Source organism: Nomascus leucogenys, chromosome 2 (genome assembly GCF_006542625.1).
Source record: "Nomascus leucogenys isolate Asia chromosome 2, Asia_NLE_v1, whole genome shotgun sequence".
Classification (NCBI taxonomy): domain Eukaryota; kingdom Metazoa; phylum Chordata; class Mammalia; order Primates; family Hylobatidae; genus Nomascus; species Nomascus leucogenys.
In genome coordinates this window covers 53,520,713-53,539,002 of record NC_044382.1, presented here as the reverse complement: position 1 = coordinate 53,539,002, position 18,290 = coordinate 53,520,713, and the positions used below count along the sequence as shown (strand labels likewise).

At 46.6% G+C, this 18,290-nt stretch overlaps 1 protein-coding gene and 2 pseudogenes across 4 annotated transcripts in view; 1 reads left to right on the top strand and 2 right to left on the bottom strand.

The window, feature by feature from the left end:
* The window catches only part of LOC105739348, a 29,895-nt pseudogene extending 29,067 nt beyond the window's left edge, over window positions 1–828 (top strand). Inside the window, exon 3 of the transcript XR_001115261.2 lies at window positions 10–828. The product of XR_001115261.2 is annotated as a ras-related C3 botulinum toxin substrate 1-like (transcript). The remainder of the gene's footprint in view (window positions 1–9) is intronic.
* The window catches only part of DYNC1LI2 (dynein cytoplasmic 1 light intermediate chain 2), a 33,171-nt gene that overhangs the window by 3,214 nt on the left and 11,667 nt on the right, over window positions 1–18,290 (bottom strand). Inside the window, exons 5-12 of one of the 2 annotated variants that reach the window (XM_030795768.1) lie at window positions 14,325–14,494; window positions 12,175–12,268; window positions 10,295–10,430; window positions 8,066–8,177; window positions 6,987–7,046; window positions 6,156–6,197; window positions 5,645–5,762; window positions 3,741–3,857 (exon numbers count right to left, since the gene is read on the bottom strand). In XM_030795768.1, the coding sequence (XP_030651628.1) occupies window positions 3,741–3,857; window positions 5,645–5,762; window positions 6,156–6,197; window positions 6,987–7,046; window positions 8,066–8,177; window positions 10,295–10,430; window positions 12,175–12,268; window positions 14,325–14,494 (849 nt within the window). The remainder of the gene's footprint in view (window positions 1–3,740; window positions 3,858–5,644; window positions 5,763–6,155; window positions 6,198–6,986; window positions 7,047–8,065; window positions 8,178–10,294; window positions 10,431–12,174; window positions 12,269–14,324; window positions 14,495–18,290) is intronic. The other variant, XM_030795776.1, reaches the window with a different exon arrangement.
* Window positions 8,184–10,284, bottom strand: LOC115830854 (annotated as a pseudogene). Its single transcript, XR_004026361.1, has one exon. The product of XR_004026361.1 is annotated as an uncharacterized LOC115830854 (transcript).

Below are 18,290 nucleotides of genomic sequence, written 5' to 3'. Positions count from 1 at the left end.
TCTCTGCAGTTTTCCTCAGCTTTGGGTGGTGGCCGCTGCCGGGCATCGGCTTCCAGTCCGCAGAGGGCGAGGCGGTGTGGACAGCGGCCCGGCACCCAGCGCCCCACCGCCCGCCTGTCCGCCGCGCCCCGAGCCCGCCGCTTCCTATCTCAGCGCCCTGCCGCCTCCACCATGGCCCAGCGAGCGGCCCTGATGCAGGCCATCAAGTGTGTGGTGGTGGGAGATGGAGCTGTAGGTAAAATTTGCCTACTGATCAGTTACACAACCAATGCATTTCCTGGAGAATATATTCCTACTGTCTTTGACAATTATTCTGCCAATGTTATGGTAGATGGAAAACTGGTGAATCTGGAATTATGGGATACAGCTGGACAAGATGATGACAGATTACGCCCCCTATCCTATCCGCAAACAGATGTGTTCTTAATTTGCTTTTCCCTTGTTGAGTCCTGCATCATTTGAAAATGTCCGTGCAAAGTGGTATCCTGAGGTGCGGCACCACTGTCCCAACACTCCCATCATCCTAGTGGGAACTAAACTTGATCTTAGGATGATAAAGACACGATTGAGAAACTGAAGAAGCAGCTGACTCCCATCACCTATCCATGTCAGCAGGGTCTAGCCATGGCTAAGGAGATTGGTGCTGTAAAATACCTGGAGTGCTCGGCGCTCACACAGCGAGGCCTCAAGACAGTGTTTGACGAAGTGATCCGAGCAGTCCTCTGCCCACCTCCCGTGAAGAAGAGAAAGAGAAAATGCCTGCTGTTGTAAATGTCTGAGCCCCTCGTTCTTGGTCCTGTCCCTTGGAACCTTTGTACGCTTTGCTCAAAAAAAAAAAACAGTGGAGCCTTCGCACTCAATGCCAACTTTTTGTTACAGATTATTTTTTTCCATAAAACCATTTTTTGAACCAATCCGTAATTTTAAGGTTTTGTTTGTTCTAAATGTAAGAGTTCAGACTCACATTCTATTAAAATTTAGCCCTAAAATGGGGAAAAAAAAAAAAAAAAAGAACCTTTCTGAAAACCCTCTCACCACCCAACCCTGACCCCTGTGCACTCTCACCATCTTCCTAGAGGTAGTACCTGAATTTCAGCAACGCAGGAAACTATTTTCTTTGCCCCAGATAGGTGTTTTTGTTTATAACATTCTAGACTGACTCAAATGGATAACCTGAAAACATTATGTTTCAATAAGAATAAGAGGCCGGCCCCATCTGGGAAGAAGTGAGGAGCGTCTCTGCCTGGCTGCCCCGTCTGGGAAGTGAGGAGCGCCTCTGCCCGGCCGCCCCGTCTGGGATGTGGGGAGCGCCTCTGCCCGACCGCCCCGTCTGGGAGGTCTACCACGGAGGCCAGAAGCAATGTGGGGGCTGGACGTGGTGGCTCACGCCTGTGGTCCCGGCACTCTGGGGGGCCGAGGCGGGTTGATCACTTCAGGCTAGGAGTTCGAGACCAGTCTGGCCAACATGGCGAAACATGAAAAATACAACAGACAAACCAACCAACCAACTCAGTGACAACAAAACAGGTCTACCCTGGAGTCATACTGTAATTTTTTCTATTTTCCTCCCTTTCTGATCCTTTATCCCACTTTCTTTTTCTTCCTCTTCCTTCTCCTTCTTCTTTGTCAAATAGAGGATTGAGTTATTATCACTGATCCAAAAAAAAAAAAAAGAATAAGAGGCCGGGCACGGTGGCTCACGCCTGTAATCCCAGCACTTTGGGAGGCCAAGGTGGGCGGATCATGAGGTCAGGAGATTGAGACTATCCTGGCTAACACGGTGAAACCCCATCTCTACTAAAAATACAAAAAATTATCAGGGCGTGGTGGTGGGCGCCTGTAGTCCCAGCTACTCGGGAGCCTGAAGGGGGAGAATGGCCTGGACCCGGGAGGCGGAGCTTGCAGAGAGCCGAGATCGCGCCACTGCACTCCAGCCTGGGTTACAGAGCAAGACTCCGTCTCAAAAAATAAATAAATAAATAAATAAATAAGATAGTTCAGTCCTGCACAAAGTCTGTACTTGTGTTTTTCTGCTGTCAGATGCTAACAGGCCTAGAAATAGACACCTATTTCCCAGAAGGGAATACTACCAGCCCAGAGGCTGGGCCGCTAGACCAGACTCTGAGTTTCTTAGAACATGGGAGCCACTGGAGGCCCAGGCTGCCCCAAGTGATTTCCTGAGGGTCTCCTCTACCCTGAAGACATCAATTAGGGAAAACAATGTATAAACATACCTTATAGCCAATGGAAAATGGAAAGCAAAGACCCCTTAAAATGTCCTCCAGCTTCTTGGGAAAATGTGTAATTCCCAAGGAAAATATGTTTTGTTTTGTTTCAGAGATCTCCAAGACATAGACCTGCCCTACCTGCTTACATGGAAGGACAGGTGGGTGGCTGCCACAGAGGTGTGTATGTGACAAGTAGGGAGCTTCAGGGAGGAGGAGGCCCTGACTCTGCAGTGAGACAGTGAGGGTTCACAGCAAAATTAGGGGCAGTGGAGTAAACAAAAATCCTTACAAAGCGTCACAGAAAAAAAAAATAGAACAAATAAAACATCACTGGTTCAGAACAACTAAGGCTTTAGAATAATTTTAAAAAATTAAAAGTAGGCCAGGTGCACTAACCCCAGCACTTTGGGAGGCCGAGGCAGGTGGATCATCTGAGGTCAGGAGTTCGAGAACAGCCTGGCCAACATGGCGAAAAACCGTTTCTACTAAAAATACAAAAAAATTAGCCAGATGTGGTGGCACGTGCCTGTAGTCCCAGCTACTCGGGAGGCTGAGGCAAGAGAATTGCTTGAACCCGGGCGGCGGAGGTTGGTAGTGAGCTGAGATCATGCCACTGTACTCCAGCCTGGGCGACAGAGCAAGACTCCATCTCTATTTAAAAAAAAAAAAAAATGTCAGCTGCGGGCGGTGGCTCGCAGCACTTTGGGAGGCTGAAGTGGGCGGATCACAAGGTCAGGAGTTCGAGACCAGCCTGGCCAATATGGTGAAACCCCATCTCTACTATAAACACAAAAATTAGCTGGGCATGGTGGTGCGTGCCTGTAGTCCCAGCTACTCAGGAGGCTGAAGCAGGAGAATCACTTGAACCCGGGAGGCAGAGATTGCAGTGAGCCGAGATCACACCACTGTACTCTAGCTGGGGCAACAGAGTGAGATGCTGTCTCAAAAAAAAAAAAAAAAAAAAAAAAGAAAAGAAAAAGAAACCATCTCTACCAAAAATACAAAAAATTAGCTGGGCATGGCGGCAGGCGCCTGTAATCCCAGCTACTCGGGAGGCTAAGGCAGGAGAATCGCTTGAACCTGGGAGGCGGAGGTTGCAGTGAGGTGAGATCACGCCATTGCACTCCAGCCTGGGCAACGAGAGCAAAAGTCCATCTTGGAAAAAGAAAAAAAAAAAAGTCACTGGTACACCCTCCATGGACCATGACTTCTACTGGAGAGGTTCTACAACAGGGCCACATATGTAATTTAGGCTATACCTCAACTCACCCAACACCCAGTTCCCGAGAACCCAAATGTACACAAATCCTACTCTCAATGTGCCAAGGAAACCTGCATGGTAGCAAGGCAATCCCACTGAAAGCACAGCACACTGCTCAATAGGAAATGAAGACCTGCTTCCTTGCTTGGCTATTCAGGACACTGCAGGGTCTGCAGGGCAGGTGTCTGTCTCTCCATCCTTGCAGCACTACTCAACCACAAGAGTCACAGGTCTCCAGGGCCCTTCTGTACCTGACTTCTTGGCTGTGCTCTGCACCCCACCAGCACCAGGACTTCCAGGAGAGCCTGTCTTTTTACTCAACAGACTGTTGAAGAAGCTGGCCAACACCCCTTCACTTGCTGCATTATCTAAGGAAAATTAAAGGAAAAAAAAGCATCATATAAACTGGAAGACTTACACAAAATTAAACACCGTAGTTCTCAGCTTGGCATTAGCCACTTGTGGCTATCAGCTTCCTAGGATTTTGATAACATTCGTTCGCTATGATGCCTTTACATTGCTACTGCTAAGGCTACTTAGCATGATTACTAAGCGGAACCATGTTTACATTTCCCACTTGTTTGGGGGCAGAATAGATAACCTGTGCTCCACACCACCTCCCCGTCCACGAGACAGTGTTTTTCAAAGTTGCATGAGCACTTAACATTGCAAACCTGCTGTGAAAAGCTCACATCCTGAATAGAAGACACCCATCAAACATGCAAGCATTAAATAAAACTGTTTTTTAATGATTTTACTGCAGGCAGTATCTGTGAGTATCACTAAGTTACTGGGATAAAAGCTACTTAATCTGAAAAGTAATTGAGCTTGACAAGAGAAGTGAAGGGGGAAAAATCCCCACAATTCATAGATAGTCATCATATAAACATAATGAGAAACAAAAGCTACAGATTCAAAATACACATTTTAAAGTGACTCCCTCAGCCAGGCGTGGTGGCTCACGCCTGTAATCCCATCACTTGGGGAGACCATGGGCGTAGGACTGCTTGAGGCTAGGAGCTTGAGATCAGCCTCGGCAACATAAGTGAGACCCCCTACCTCTATAAAAAATATTTTTGTTTGTGTTTTTTTGAGATGGAGTCTTGCTCTGTCACCCAGGCTGGAGTGCAATGGCACAATCTCGGCTCACTGCAACCTCCACCTCCCAGGTTCAAGCCGTTCTCTTGGCTCTGCCTCCCGAGTAGCTGGGATTACAGGTGTCCACCATCACACCTGGCTAATTTTTGTATTTTTAGTACAGAGAAGGTTTCACCATGTTGGCCAGGCTGGTCTCAAACTCCTGACCTCAAGTGATCTACCCGCCTCAGCCTCCCAAAGTGCTGAGATTACAGGATTATAGGCTTGAGTCACCACGCCCGGCCTTTTTTTTTTTTTTTTTTTTTAAACAGTCTCTCACTCTGTCACCCTGGCTGGAGCGTGGTGGCATAATCACAGTTCAACTGCAGCCTCTATGCCCTGGGCTCAAGCAATCCTGCCGCTTCATCCACTTGAGTAGCTGGAACTAGAGGCAAGCACCATCATGCCCAGCTAATTTTTCAATCTTCTGTAGAGGCGAGGTCTCACTATGTTGCCCAGGCTAGTCTCGAACTCTTTAGCTCAAGCGATCCTCCCACCTTGGCCTCCCAGAGTACTAGGATTATAGGCAAGAGCCACTGCATCTGGCCTACAATAAAAATTAAAAAAATTAGCTGGGCATGGTGGCACACGCCTATAGTCCCAGCTACTCCGGAGTTGACATGGGAGGATCACTTGAACCCAGGAGTTTGAGGCTGCAGTGCACTATTATTGCATCACTGTGCCACAGGCTGGGTGACAGAGTGAGACCCTGTCTCTAAAAAAATAAAGTTACTATTTTGCATTCCTCTCTGAAAGAATGCACAGGGCCTAAGCGAGGTCTCACACAGAGCCAGGTGCATGGGCTACCAATTCTAACAAAGGAACAGGCCCTGGTCTCTGCCTACATTGGACCTTCTTCCTCTGGAATGGGGTAAATGGAAAGTAGCCCTTATCGGGGAAGAGAATATCCTGGCTTCCATGAGTCTCCACCTTACAGACTCAGCCACCCAGCCCCTGCAGGGTTCAGGTCTAAAACTAAACTACTCTCCAAAGAGACATACGTTTGAGGAATACATACTTTTGATGTTTGGGTCCGGCTTTTTTACTGACGTGCCTGGGGAGGAGCTAGGCACACTGGCTGGCCCTCCCCGACCCTGGGTCCTTGGAGAGCCAGAGGGTCCTCTTGCAGGAGATTCCTAAGTCCAAAAGCAGCTAAGGTCACACACAGGCATAACAATAACAAAAAATACATATGCCACAAATGGAGACATGCTTCTGCAGGGTATTTTTCACAGGCTATGGTACAGCACTGGGAGTATGCTCTCAATTCAAGCCCTTTCTGGATCTGTTTCTCCTGAGAAAGACATCCAGATAACAAAGCCAGCTCACTCTAATTCCCAGAGTTGTATTCTTTCATCAGAAACTTCTTGAGTTTCTTTTATATTTCTGGTCATGGGTCTTTAGGGAAACCAAATTCCCACTGAAAATACAAAACCCACACAAATATAAGCTCTCACAAATAATGGTATAAAGTTTGATGACACCCACAACACTGGGCCTTGACCCTCTGTTTAGTGTAAGGTACTCACAGAAGCTCTCGTGGGCGTAGCTGGTTGCTTGGCAAGGAGTGACTGCAAAGAGAGGGACAAACTAGCCATTAACCAAGGCCTGCAGAGAGCACTGAAGGTCTAGAGAAAAACTTACTCCAAGTACTCCACTAGAGGGCACTATTAACAACAACTAAGTCCTGTTTTATACCACAAATGCCAAAAAATTTTAATTGAGCCATTTGGTATATGGTGAAAAAAAAAAATACTCCAAGTAACCAGTTTCGAAGCTAAGGAAGCAAGCAAGGGACAGAAAGGAAAAAGATGGAAAAAGAAGGAAATAGTTGGAAAAAGAACCATCAAAACTTCCTGCTGACCTGCCTGTACCATTGGGCGGATGATAGGTGGACCCAGGACACATCTAACAATAATCTGGGTGACAGAAATGGGAAGTCTGCATTCTAAACCGTCAGCTTGGGGAAGTTACTCTCCTCACCTGCAAAATGGGCATCACTTGCCTTTATGTACAGGGCTGTGTGAGGCTACATGAAATAATGGAAGTGTGGTCAGGTTACTGTCAACATAGGAAGTATTACGCCAGAAAACCACATTTCCAAAGAAAGAGCACTTAAAAGACGCGAATCCTACTATTCCTGTAGGAGAGTCTGCAAGGCAGGCAGGTGATCTCCTAAGGGAGGTGGTCCATCCCCAACTAATCCTAGAAATAGGAGGGAATGAGGAGATCTGGTTTCAACCCCTCTACCACTGCAAGCTCTTTGTGACTCCCCACATGCAGACAACCCCAATCCCACCCTAGGAACTGGCATTTCATGCATGAGAAGGCCTCTGTTCTAACCTCACTGGTCTTCTTACCTGTTGCTTCATTAGGAACACCTGCTCATCTTCTGCTGCCAACTCTTTGTCGTGGACCAGCTGTGAAGCAACATACATGTTTGTGGCCACAGGCCAAGAATACTCCTAACCACTGTCAAACTTCATACCGAAAGGAGAGTCTGAGGCTCAGGCTTCAACACAGGTCTGGGAGATCCCTGCTGAGACTGCAGAGTAATATTTTTCTAGCCTGGCACAGACCTCTCCCAAAACCAGCTGCAGCATGTAGCCAACTGGCGTTTTTAAGTCTGGCAGGTTCTAAACACCTCAGGGTCTGCAGGACATCACATGAGGGGATCCAGTAACAGTAATCCAGAGGCAACGGCAGCACTGGCAGGACTTAATGGGAAACACCACCAACTCCAAGTGGGCATTCCATCACTCCTGCCCACCAGCCCTGGGCCATTTACGTAACACCAGACCTCATTTAAAGATCAACAAAAAGGCCCTGGGACTTACTACTCCCCACCACCCCCTACAAACTATACAATGTGTAAGACCTGTTTCTTTATAGTTTTTTTTTTTTTTTTTGAGACGGAGTCTTGCTCCTGTCGCCCAGGCTAGAGTACAGTGGCCCGATCTTGGCTCACTACAACCTCCGCCTCCCAGGTTCAAGCAATTCTCCTGCCTCAGCCTCCCAACTGCTGGGATTACAGGAATGAGCCACCATGCCCCACCTTTATAGGCTTCTTTTTGCATTAAAAAACACCTAAACCCTTTTTCTTCTTTTCTATTTTTTTTTTTTTTTTGATATGGAGTCTCGCTCTGTTGGCAGGTTGGAGTGCAGTGGCGCAATCTGGACTCACTGCAACCTCTGCCTCCCAGGTTCAAGTGATTCTCGTGCCTCAGCCTCCCAAGTAGCTGGGATTACAGGCGCCTGTCACCATACCCAGCTAATTTTTGTATTTTTAGTGGAGATGGGGTTTTGCCATGTTGGCCAGGCTGGTCTCAAACTCCTGACCTCATGTGATCTGCCTGCCTTGGCCTCCCAAAGTGCTGGGATTACAGGCATCAGCCACCGCACCCGGCCCTAAACCCTTAAAGCAATTGTCTTTGACTACCTTTCTCACGGGAGGTTTCACAATAAAGTCTTCATATGCATCTTCTGGCTTCACGGTTGTAAAATTTTCGTGTAAAATAGCTATTTTCTTTTCATTGTCCCAGCCTGCAGGTCTAAAGGCAAAGAGAGAGGGACTGAATTGCTTTTTCTGGGGCTGCCTTAGAGCATACTCAGATCACACTCGGGACTCCTGGGTAGGACCCTTCTCACAAGATATAGTGTGTAGTTGTTGGGGGTTGTTTGTAGCTTTTGGCAGATGTGCCAAAATACACTGTAGGTATAATCCATCGGAACAACATCGCAGGTCCTGCTCCATACTGAATTCATGGGCCCAAGGTCTAAGGAGCCAGTATGAGATCCGATTCCACAGGCTGCCCCACTCAAAGCATTTAGCACTCTCCCACAACTCCGCCTAGAAGAGCAAGGACACAGTGGGGTGCTGTTCCGACAGCGAAAAGGATGCAGAGAGCAGCACAGAAGGCAGAGCTCAGGATGGGATGGTTTTCTTGGGCTCTGTCATGGCTCCCCTCCTGTGGGTTGTTTCTCTAAGAATTCTTTCAACAGTTATCTTGTGGACTGGTTCATTAACTTTGCTGGCATGGGAGGATGTGTCCTAGAACCAAGGGGCAAGCAGGGCCTGTGTTTATCCTAGGCCCCAAACTAGAGGAGCACAGAGTCCTTGAGGTTCCTACACCGGTGCTGGCCAGCTCAACATCACAGGGTAGGATGGCACCCAAGTTCCATTATGTGAAGCCACAGCCTAGGGTTCCCACCTGAATCCCTTAAAGGTAGCAATGGTAAAATGTCCTGTATGACACACTTTTGAACTCAAGCAGCTCTGAAAGATGGCAACTGACTGACTGTTCTCACAGGCCTCTCATTCTCCATCTGACTTCTACTCCATAGCTCTATAATCAAGAGGGTGCTTAGCCAGGGTGCTCCACCCCAATATCCTTGCTGACTTTGCCAGTCACCAGAGAGGTAACTACCAACAGGACCAAATGTGCAAAGGGGCAGGGCATGATTGAGATACTGCCGTGAGCCATGCAGCCTTCGGAAGCTGAGAGATGCTTCTTCATTCCAGACCAGCCCCAAATCCAACCGGTCTCCTTGCTCCTAGGGATGACATGTGATTTGGATACCAAGTGATTCCAAACACACCTCTCACTGGGCTTGTGCCTTTGGCGCCTGCCTGACTGCTCTGAACAACTCTCTAAAATCAGCCCAAGCCTGTAGGTATGCCATCTATGACTAGCCTGAGTGACACTCTCCTTGACTGTGCAGGAGGCAACCCAATTCCCTGAGAGCTCCTGGCTTTCACATTTCCAGCCTCTCACAGACTGCTCTCCCTGGCTCCCCCTATTGCAGTTCTTTCCAGTCCGCCTGGGATCTACCACTTGTCTTCCAGCATCACCCTCCTGCTTTCCCTGCCATACTTCCTCCATAACCCCATCACTGCCCTTCCCTTCTTCAGCTGTGTATGTCCCCTCTACAGTGCCATATGCAAGGAACACGTATCATTCATTTCTGTGTTCCTTGCAGAGAACCTGAGCACCTAATGGGTGCTGAGTAAGGTTTCCTGAATGAATAATGTAATTGTTTGTTAAGTCAGGAGGATACTGAAGCCTGAACATCAATCTGCTAACACAAGTCCTGTCAGAGACCACAGCTTCATGTTTATGCATCCAGCAACACTATGATTCTCCAGTGAGAGAAAGACACCAGCTTAGGAAAACAGGTATCCAAGTCTCTATCGAGGACAATCAATCCCAGTGGCTCCCAAAATGTGAAATGCCAGAAACACAGCAAGCACTTAATATAGCCAAAGCCCGTGCTGACAGAGATGTCGAGAGGATGTTTGCAATCATCCCTGCCAACAAGCAGATAAAGCAGGCACTTTAACAGAAGACATTCAGGATCCCCCAAGCACAATTCCCTATATTCCCTCCCCAGCCAGTATTTTACCAGAGTTGACAGTGAGTGCCAAAAATGGCTGGCTTAGGTTTTGGCAACTTGCTCTCGAGGAAGAAAGGCAGCACCCCTGACCACACCACCCACTTCCCTCAGGCAGATGTCTCATAATCCGGAAAGGAAGAGAGAGAGAAGGTGCAGTGAGAGAGCTGGCTGTAGAGGACACAGACAGACGGCACCTTCCTTGAAGGGGTAAAATGTAAAAAGCAAATGTACTTTAAAAAGAAGAGTTTCAAAGCATCATCTCAAAATAACTCACATAAAAACGGCATCCTTTTCCACAACTAAGGCAGGGGTGGTGAAGTGGAAACCGTATGTTTTATGAACAATATACTTATACAGCAAGTCGAGGTTTTTCTCTTCTTTCACTGATGTGTAAATCAAGGCAGCTCCATCTAATCAATCTGCTTAAGAAAAATCAATTCACTGCAGGAGGAGACAAAATCAAACACATACAACCTCAAAGTACTACTCATAGGTTGATCAGTTTTTGATCAATACATGAGCAACAGAAAGCATTACAATTTTAAAAACTAAAACGCTTATAGTATTACACAGGCATACTGCACACTGGTAAAAAATAAATAAAAAAGTAAAAAGGTCATAGTAGCAGATGAATGAAGTCAAAAGCATAAAGCTATGTTGATGCTAGTGGGCTGTGCAGTTTATTTTTTAACATGTAAATTGTTGTCTTGATCCCACAGATTACTTCCTGAGACGTAAGGTATTGGCTCTGGGGTTAGCCCAGGAAAACACTCTCAGAATATCAAGGTACACAGACTCCTTCCCAGGCAGATGCCTACATGCAACCAAATTTATCATTAAACCCATCTTTTGAGGGATGGGTGCCAACAGGCTAATGGGCCATCCCAAAAAAGATAGCAGGAACTCATCTCTCATCTCCACCCGAGGGTGTGGAACCATAGCACCAACTGCTACTGGCTTTTTACAGTAACAGGACTCAAAAGACTGCAGACACCACCTCTCTATCATGGACAGCACAAAACATAAACATATGGGAAACACCAGTAGCCTATAAAACAATACCCTGTTTGGTAATTGACCTTCTCTACCTAAAAGCAAAGTTTAAAAATATTTCTAAGACAGTATGATAAAAGTAACGTGATGATAAAATGATCACATTAAATTCTTAATAGGAAAGCTTATCAAATGTATAGTATTAATAAAAGTGGGCAGACACAGTGGCTTACGACTGTAATCCCACCACTTTGGGAGGCCAAGGAGGCTAGATCACTTGAGGTCTGGAATTCGAGAACAGCCTGGCCAACATGCTGAAACCCTGTCTCTACTAAAAATACAAAAATTATTCAGATGGCCGGGCATGGTGGCTCAAGCCTGTAATCCCAGCACTTTGAGGGGGCCGAGGTGGGTGGATCACATGAGGTCAGGAGTTCGAGACTAGCCTGGCCAACATGGTGAAACCCCATCTCTACTAAAAATACAAAAATTAGCCGGGTGTGGTGGCTCATGCCTGTAATCCCAGCTACTCGGGAGGCTGAGGCAGGAGGGTTGCTTGAACCTAGGAGGCAGAGGTTGCAGTGAGCCGAGACCATGCCATTGCACTCCAGCCTGGATAACAAGAGTGAAGCTCTGTCTCAAAACAAACAAACAAAAATCTGGAAGTGGTGGCGCACACCTGTAGTCCCAGGTACTCAGGAGGCTGAGGCAGGAGGATTGCTTGAACCCAGGAACACAAGAGCTAAGATTGCACCACTGCGCTCCAGCCTGGGTGACAAAGCAGACTCCATCTCAGAAAAAAAATTGAAAAATACGCTGAGCGCAGTGGCTAACAGCTATAATCCCAGCACTTCTGGAGGCTGAGGTGGGTGGATCACTTGAGGTCAGGAATTTGAGACTAGCCTGGCCAAAGTGGTGAAACACCATCTTAAAACAAACAAACAAACAAACAAAAAAACAAATAAATGAGTGATCAAAGGTAGACAGAAGTTAATAAACCTAAAACTCCGATACACTAAAACATAAAACTAGTAAAAAGATATATACAAATTCTCTTTGGCAGAACACTATTCTGGGTTCGGGAGGTGCTTTATCTCTTTGAAGATGCCCCATTTGGAAGAAAGCCTGTGACCCAGGCCCCACACAGTGCCCAAAGGATACACTGAAGGCAGAACCTCCGCAGGTGTGACTGGATAAAGTCCAAATGCTCATCCCTGTAATCGTGCTCCTTCTCCAGGACACTCACTGCATCACACTGCAGGGAAGACAGACAGAGTCACCTTTTTGCCTCATTGCCTGCTGACAATGGGAACACCACATTTTTCAGAAATAAAGTATTGTGGCTCCAAAGAAGAAAGCCATAGCTCAGGGTCCAAGCATTAATTAGAGAAGAGTAAAAAAAGAACTGGAAATTTTTCTCGTTCATCTTGGGCCTCGGTTTTTTTTTTTTTTTATCTGTAGAGTGAAGATGTAATAGGCCTGATCACCTAACGGTTTGTTCTAAACATCAAACAAGCTCCCATCAGGAGAAAGGCCCAGTGTACACAGTTGTACACTCCACTCCACAGGGCTCTATCCTCAAGAACAGGATGAGAATGGCACACTATAATTGGGTAACATGATGGCTCTGACCGGAAATAAAGAACTTTTAAAACTCAAAATGTGGCCAGGCGTGGTGGCTTACACTTGTAATCCCAATACTCTGGGAGGTCGAGGCGGGCAGATCACCTGAGGTTGGGAGTTTGAGACCAGCCTGACCAACATGGAGAAACCCCCATCTCTAATAAAAATACAAAATTAGCCAGGCATGGTGGCGGGCACCTGTAGTCCCAGCTACTCAGGAGGCTGAGGCAGGAGAATCGCTTGAACTGGGAAGGCAGAGGTTGCAGTGATCCAAGATCACACCATTGTACGCCAGCCTGGGCAACAAGAGTGAAACTCCATCACAAAAAAAATTTAAAAAGTTTTAAAACCTATTGTTTTTCCTTATATAAGAGATACAACTGGCCGGGCGCGGTGGCTCACGCTTGTAATCCCAGCACTTTGGGAGGCCAAGGCGGGCGGATCACGAGGTCAGGAGATCGAGACCATGGTGAAACCCTGTCTCTACTAAAAATACAAAAAAATTAGCCAGGCGTGGTGGCGGGCGCCTGTAGTCCCAGCTACTCGGAGAGGCTGAGGCAGGAGAATGGCGTGAACCCAGGAGGCGGAGCTTGCAGTGAGCCGAGATCGCGCCACTGCACTCCAGCCTGGGTGACAGAGCGAGACTCCGTCTCAAAAAAAAAAAAAAAAAAAAGAGAGAGATACAACTTTATTTCTCTATGACCGAACTTAGTTTGTTTTTTCTTTTTCTTTTGAGACATAGTCTCACTCCGTTGCCCAGGATGGAGTGCAGTGGCACCATCTCAGCTCACTGCAACCTCAGCCTCCCAGCTCAAGCAATTCTCCTGCCTCAGCCCCCGAGTAGCTGGGATGACAGGCGCCTGCCAGCACGCCCGGCTAATTTTTCTATTTCAGTAGAGACAGGGTTTCACCATGTTGGCCAGGCTGGTCTTGAACTCCTGACCTCAAATGATCCACCCACCTGAGCCTCCCAAAGTGCTGGGATTACATAAGCCACCATGTCTGGCATGACTGAACTTAATTTCTATTCCTACCTCATCATTCTAATTTTCCACCATTAGTTTGGACCACATCAACTGATTTAAATAGCCTTAAGGAAACTGCTGTGAGTTCTTTTTTTTTATTTTTATTTTTTGAGATGGAGTCTCACTCTATCCCCCAGGCTGAAGTGCACTGGCACGATCTCAGCTCACTGCAAGCTCCGCCTCCTGGGTTCACGCCATTCTCCTACCTCACTCAGCCTCCCAAGTTGCTGGGACCACAGGCGCCCGCCACCACGCCCGGCTAATTTTTTATATTTTTTGTAAAGATGGGGTTTCACCGTGTTAGCCAGGATGGTCTCCATCTACTGACCTCGTGATCCGCCCACTTCAGCCACCCAAAATGCTGAGATTACAGGCATGAGCCACTGCAACTGGCCAACTGCTGTGAGTTCTAAGTTTGAAAGTCAACAGTGCTTCAGAGACATTAACCCTAGGCCATGAGCAAACTGACTAGTCATGTTTCCTGCATTTAAATTTCCAATTTACATGATAATTTTTTCTGTCTTGACATATTCAATGTACCTTAATGAATCTCAATAAGCCCAACTCTCCCTTGGGAAAAAAATGTCAACAGTTTCTCAAACTTTCAGATGGTGACTGTTCACCACCTGAACCCAGCCAAGCCAACAACCCCCTGGCACGCACCTTTGTGCACACCACCAACACCGGGATCCCCAGGTTATGAGTCAGCACATTGTCCCCCAGAGGCAGGGCAACATTTTCTTCATCGGAGCCTGAGGTCAGAGGGCCTCTTCTCTGTGGGGAACCTTGACAACCTTCTTCAGGTTCCATATAGTCTTGAAAATCTTTCACGACTGGGGGAAAAAGGGAAAAAAATCACATGCACATAAATAAAAATACATGTTAGCTTTAGAACACTGAAAAGAAGGCAATAACAAGCACAAAACACAGGCAGTTGTGTGTGACAAACTTCCTAGTCACATCCAACTGCAAAATCAAGGATTTGGGGATGCTGATACAAAATGCCAATTCTGACATATTCAGTGTGAGCTTTGTAACATCAGGGCAGCAAAGACATTCCCCTGGGCATCTTTAATTGCACCAAACCCCTGAACAGGTTTTTTTTTTTCTTCTTCTTCTTTGAGACAAAGTCTTGCTCTGTTGCCCAGGCTGAAGTGCAGTGGTGTGATACCACCATCTTGTGAGCTCAAGTGATCTTCCCACTTCAGCTTCCCAAGTAGCTGAGACTAAAGGCATGTGCCACCACACCCAGCTACTTTTAAAATTTTTGTAGAGGTGGGATCTTCCTGTGTTGCCAGGTTGGTCTCAAACTCTTGGGCTGCAGAGATCCTGCTACCTCGGCTTTCCAAAGTGCTGGGATTATGGGATTACAGTCTTGAACCACCATGTCTGGCCCTTAAACAGGTTTTTAAAAAATACTAAGGTTTCAATAGTTCTTACCATGAAGAAAGCCACTTTTCTTATGTATCTTACATTTTCAGAATACCAGAAGAGTTGAACTGTGTTACTTCAACATAGCCGACCATTAGAAACAGCTATAACTTACAATACTCATCACAGTCCTCATTAGAAACGCCTAATGAGCTGGGCGCGGTGGCTCATGCCTGTAATCCCAGCACTTTGGGAGGCCGGGGCGGGTGGTTCACCTGAGGTCAGGAGTTTGAGACCAGCCTGGCCAACATGGCAAAAACCCCATCTGTACTAAAAATACAAAAATTATGCTGGGGGTGGTGGTGCACCTGTAGTCCCAGCTACTTGGGGACTTGTGCTAAGGCACAAGAATCGCCTAAACCTGGGAGGTGGAGGTTGCAGTGAGCTGAGATTGCATAACTGTACTCCAGTCTGGGCAACAGTGTGAGACTATACCTCAAAAACAAAACAAAACAAAACAAAAAGTTTCCATCCTGGCCAACATGATGAAACCCCGTCTCTGCTAAAAATACAAAAATTAGCTGGGTGTGGCAGCACGTGCCTGTAATCCCAGCTACTTGGGAGGCTGAGGTGGGAGATTCACTGGAACCAGGGAGTCAGAGGTTGCAGTAAGACACAGCGAGACTCCGTCTCAAAAAAAAAAAAAAGCTTAATGAAACAATTTGAATTTTATAAGAACATGCTGTTTCCACACAGCTGAAGCTTGTCAGCACTAAGTAACCAGGCTGGTCTTGCCCAGCACCAGATGTATTTCCTTATTATCCTCACTCTTGTGGACTCAGTCTCATCTTTTGGGGATCCCAAGTCACTTGTGCAGTGTTCACGGCCTATTCCTGCCTAACACAAGAAAGGGTCAGTGGTACAACATCCACTTATTGGCATACAATGTTCACTAATCCAGCTAAGGAAGGCCATTAAGGTGACAATGGTCCGAGCCTCAGTTAAGCCAAGTGACCACAAAGCCCACAGCTCTGCACCTTTATGTGGGCACTTCAAGGCTCTCATGTTGAGCCAGAGAACAAAAAATGCAACAGTTAAAGCTACCTTGAGCCAGAGAAGAAAACAGGCAGCTCTACCCTTCTAAGTCCAGTAAGACTGAAGGATCAAAGGCCTTTTACTCTCACCAACATGCTAAGTAAATTCAAATAACGAGACTGAAGAGGACCTAGAGAAAGGTCCTACCTGCTCCTCTTCACCCACAGAACAGAATTCAAACATTTCAAAACCACCAGTTTTTATTTACAAAGATTTGACGTTACTATTATATGAGCTTCTGAAATTATCTGAGAGCTCTGTCTTTTATGTAATAGTGAGCAAACTGAAAACTAACTGATTAGGCCCTAAAGTGCAGATGTGATATTTCATCTCTACAGCATCTCTTTTTGGTTTTTTTGAGATGGAGCTTCACTCTGTCACCCAGGCTGGAGTGCAGTGGCACAATCTCAGCTCACTGCATCCTCCACCTCCTGGGTTTAAGCAATTCTCTGCCTCAGCCTCCTGAGTAGCTGGGATTACAGGCACCCACCACCAAGCCTGGCTAATTTTGTTTTGTATTTTTAATAGACACAGGGTTTCACCATCTTGGCCAGGCTGATCTTGAACTCCTGACCTTGTGATCCACCCACCTCAGCCTCCCAAAGAGCTGGGATTACAGGCGTGAGCCACAGTGCCCGGCCTACAGCATCTCTTTAATTACGCTCATTCATATACCTTCACTGTCAGGCTCACCGCGGTGGCTTATGTCTGTAATCCCAGAACTCTGGCAGGCCAAGGCGAGTGGATCATGAGGTCAGGAGTTCGAGACCAGCCTGGCCAACATGGTGAAACCTTGTCTCTACTAAAAATACAAAAATTAGCCAGGCATGGTGGCAGGCACCTGTAATCCCAGCTACTTGGGAGGCTGAGGCAGGAGAATCACTTGAACCCAGGAGGTGGAGGTTGCAGTGAGCCGAAATCGTGACATTGCACTCTAGGCTGGGTGACAGACTCTGTCTCAAAAACAAAACAAAACAAAACAAAAAACAAAAAAAACAAAACAACACACACACACACACACACACACAACTTCACTGTCAATATAAATAATCTAGTCAAATAACCTTTACTCCATTTTGGATAAAAACAGAGAAGAACTTCATGTGCTTGTTGAAGGGTCTTTAAAGGAATCAAATATTCTCACATTTTTCTCTTTAAAAGCACTTTTAACAAATCTTCAAATCAATAAAATATACAATGGCTTAACTGGGCAAGATCTAATGCCCCAAGATCTCATGAGGCACTCAACTAGGGCTTCCCAGACAGTGAGAAGCACAGAGCCTGGAAAGGCTCATAGGTGAGCTAAGCTACGGTTGGATGGTGGAGGCAGGCAGCTCAGACAGCTGGCTCCACGAACCTCCACCCCATTACCTTGTGCACTGTAAACTTTTCTCCTGTATTTTACCTGTGCCATGAGGAGAAAATAGTTCAGAAGCCCTAGATTATTCATGCTTTAAAGGAATGACTTAATTGTGGCTGCCCAACAACAGTAGGAAATTCATATTTTTAAATAACTTAGCATTTTATTTATTTATTTATTTTTGAGATAGGGTCTTGGCTCTCTGTTGCCCAGGCTGCAGGGTAGTGGCACAATCATGGCTCACTGCAGCCTCGACCTGCTGGGCTCAATCAATTTGTCTGCCTCTGAGTAGCTGGGACTACAGGCATGTACCACCATGACTGGCTAAATTTTTGTAGAGACGGGGTTTCACCATGTTGCCCAGGCTGGTGTCAAACTCTTGGGCTCAACCAGTTGGCCCACTTCAGCTTCCCAAAGTGCTGGGGTTACAGGCATTGAGCCACTGCGCCTGGCCAACTTAGCATTTTAGAAAGCAATTTGGAAAGCAGAGCAAATGTACATAACATGAGTGAAAAGGCAGTATTAAAAAGAGGAAGGACTATGTAAGTAAGATAGTAAAACGTGCATTTTTTTTCCTGGGTATACACATACTGCAGTTTCTCCAGATGGTGAGATGGTGAGTATTTCACAGCAGGGGACATCAGCCCACTTGGGGCTTCCCTTTGGAATCAGATGGGAGTGGGTACAAGATCACAGAGCATCTTCATTGCTGCTGCAGCTTCTCTCTCAACTTTTCCCTCCTACCTCATTTATTGGTTTCACAGTCCTGAGAAGACCCCATAGTCCTAGATAAGCATAAGAAA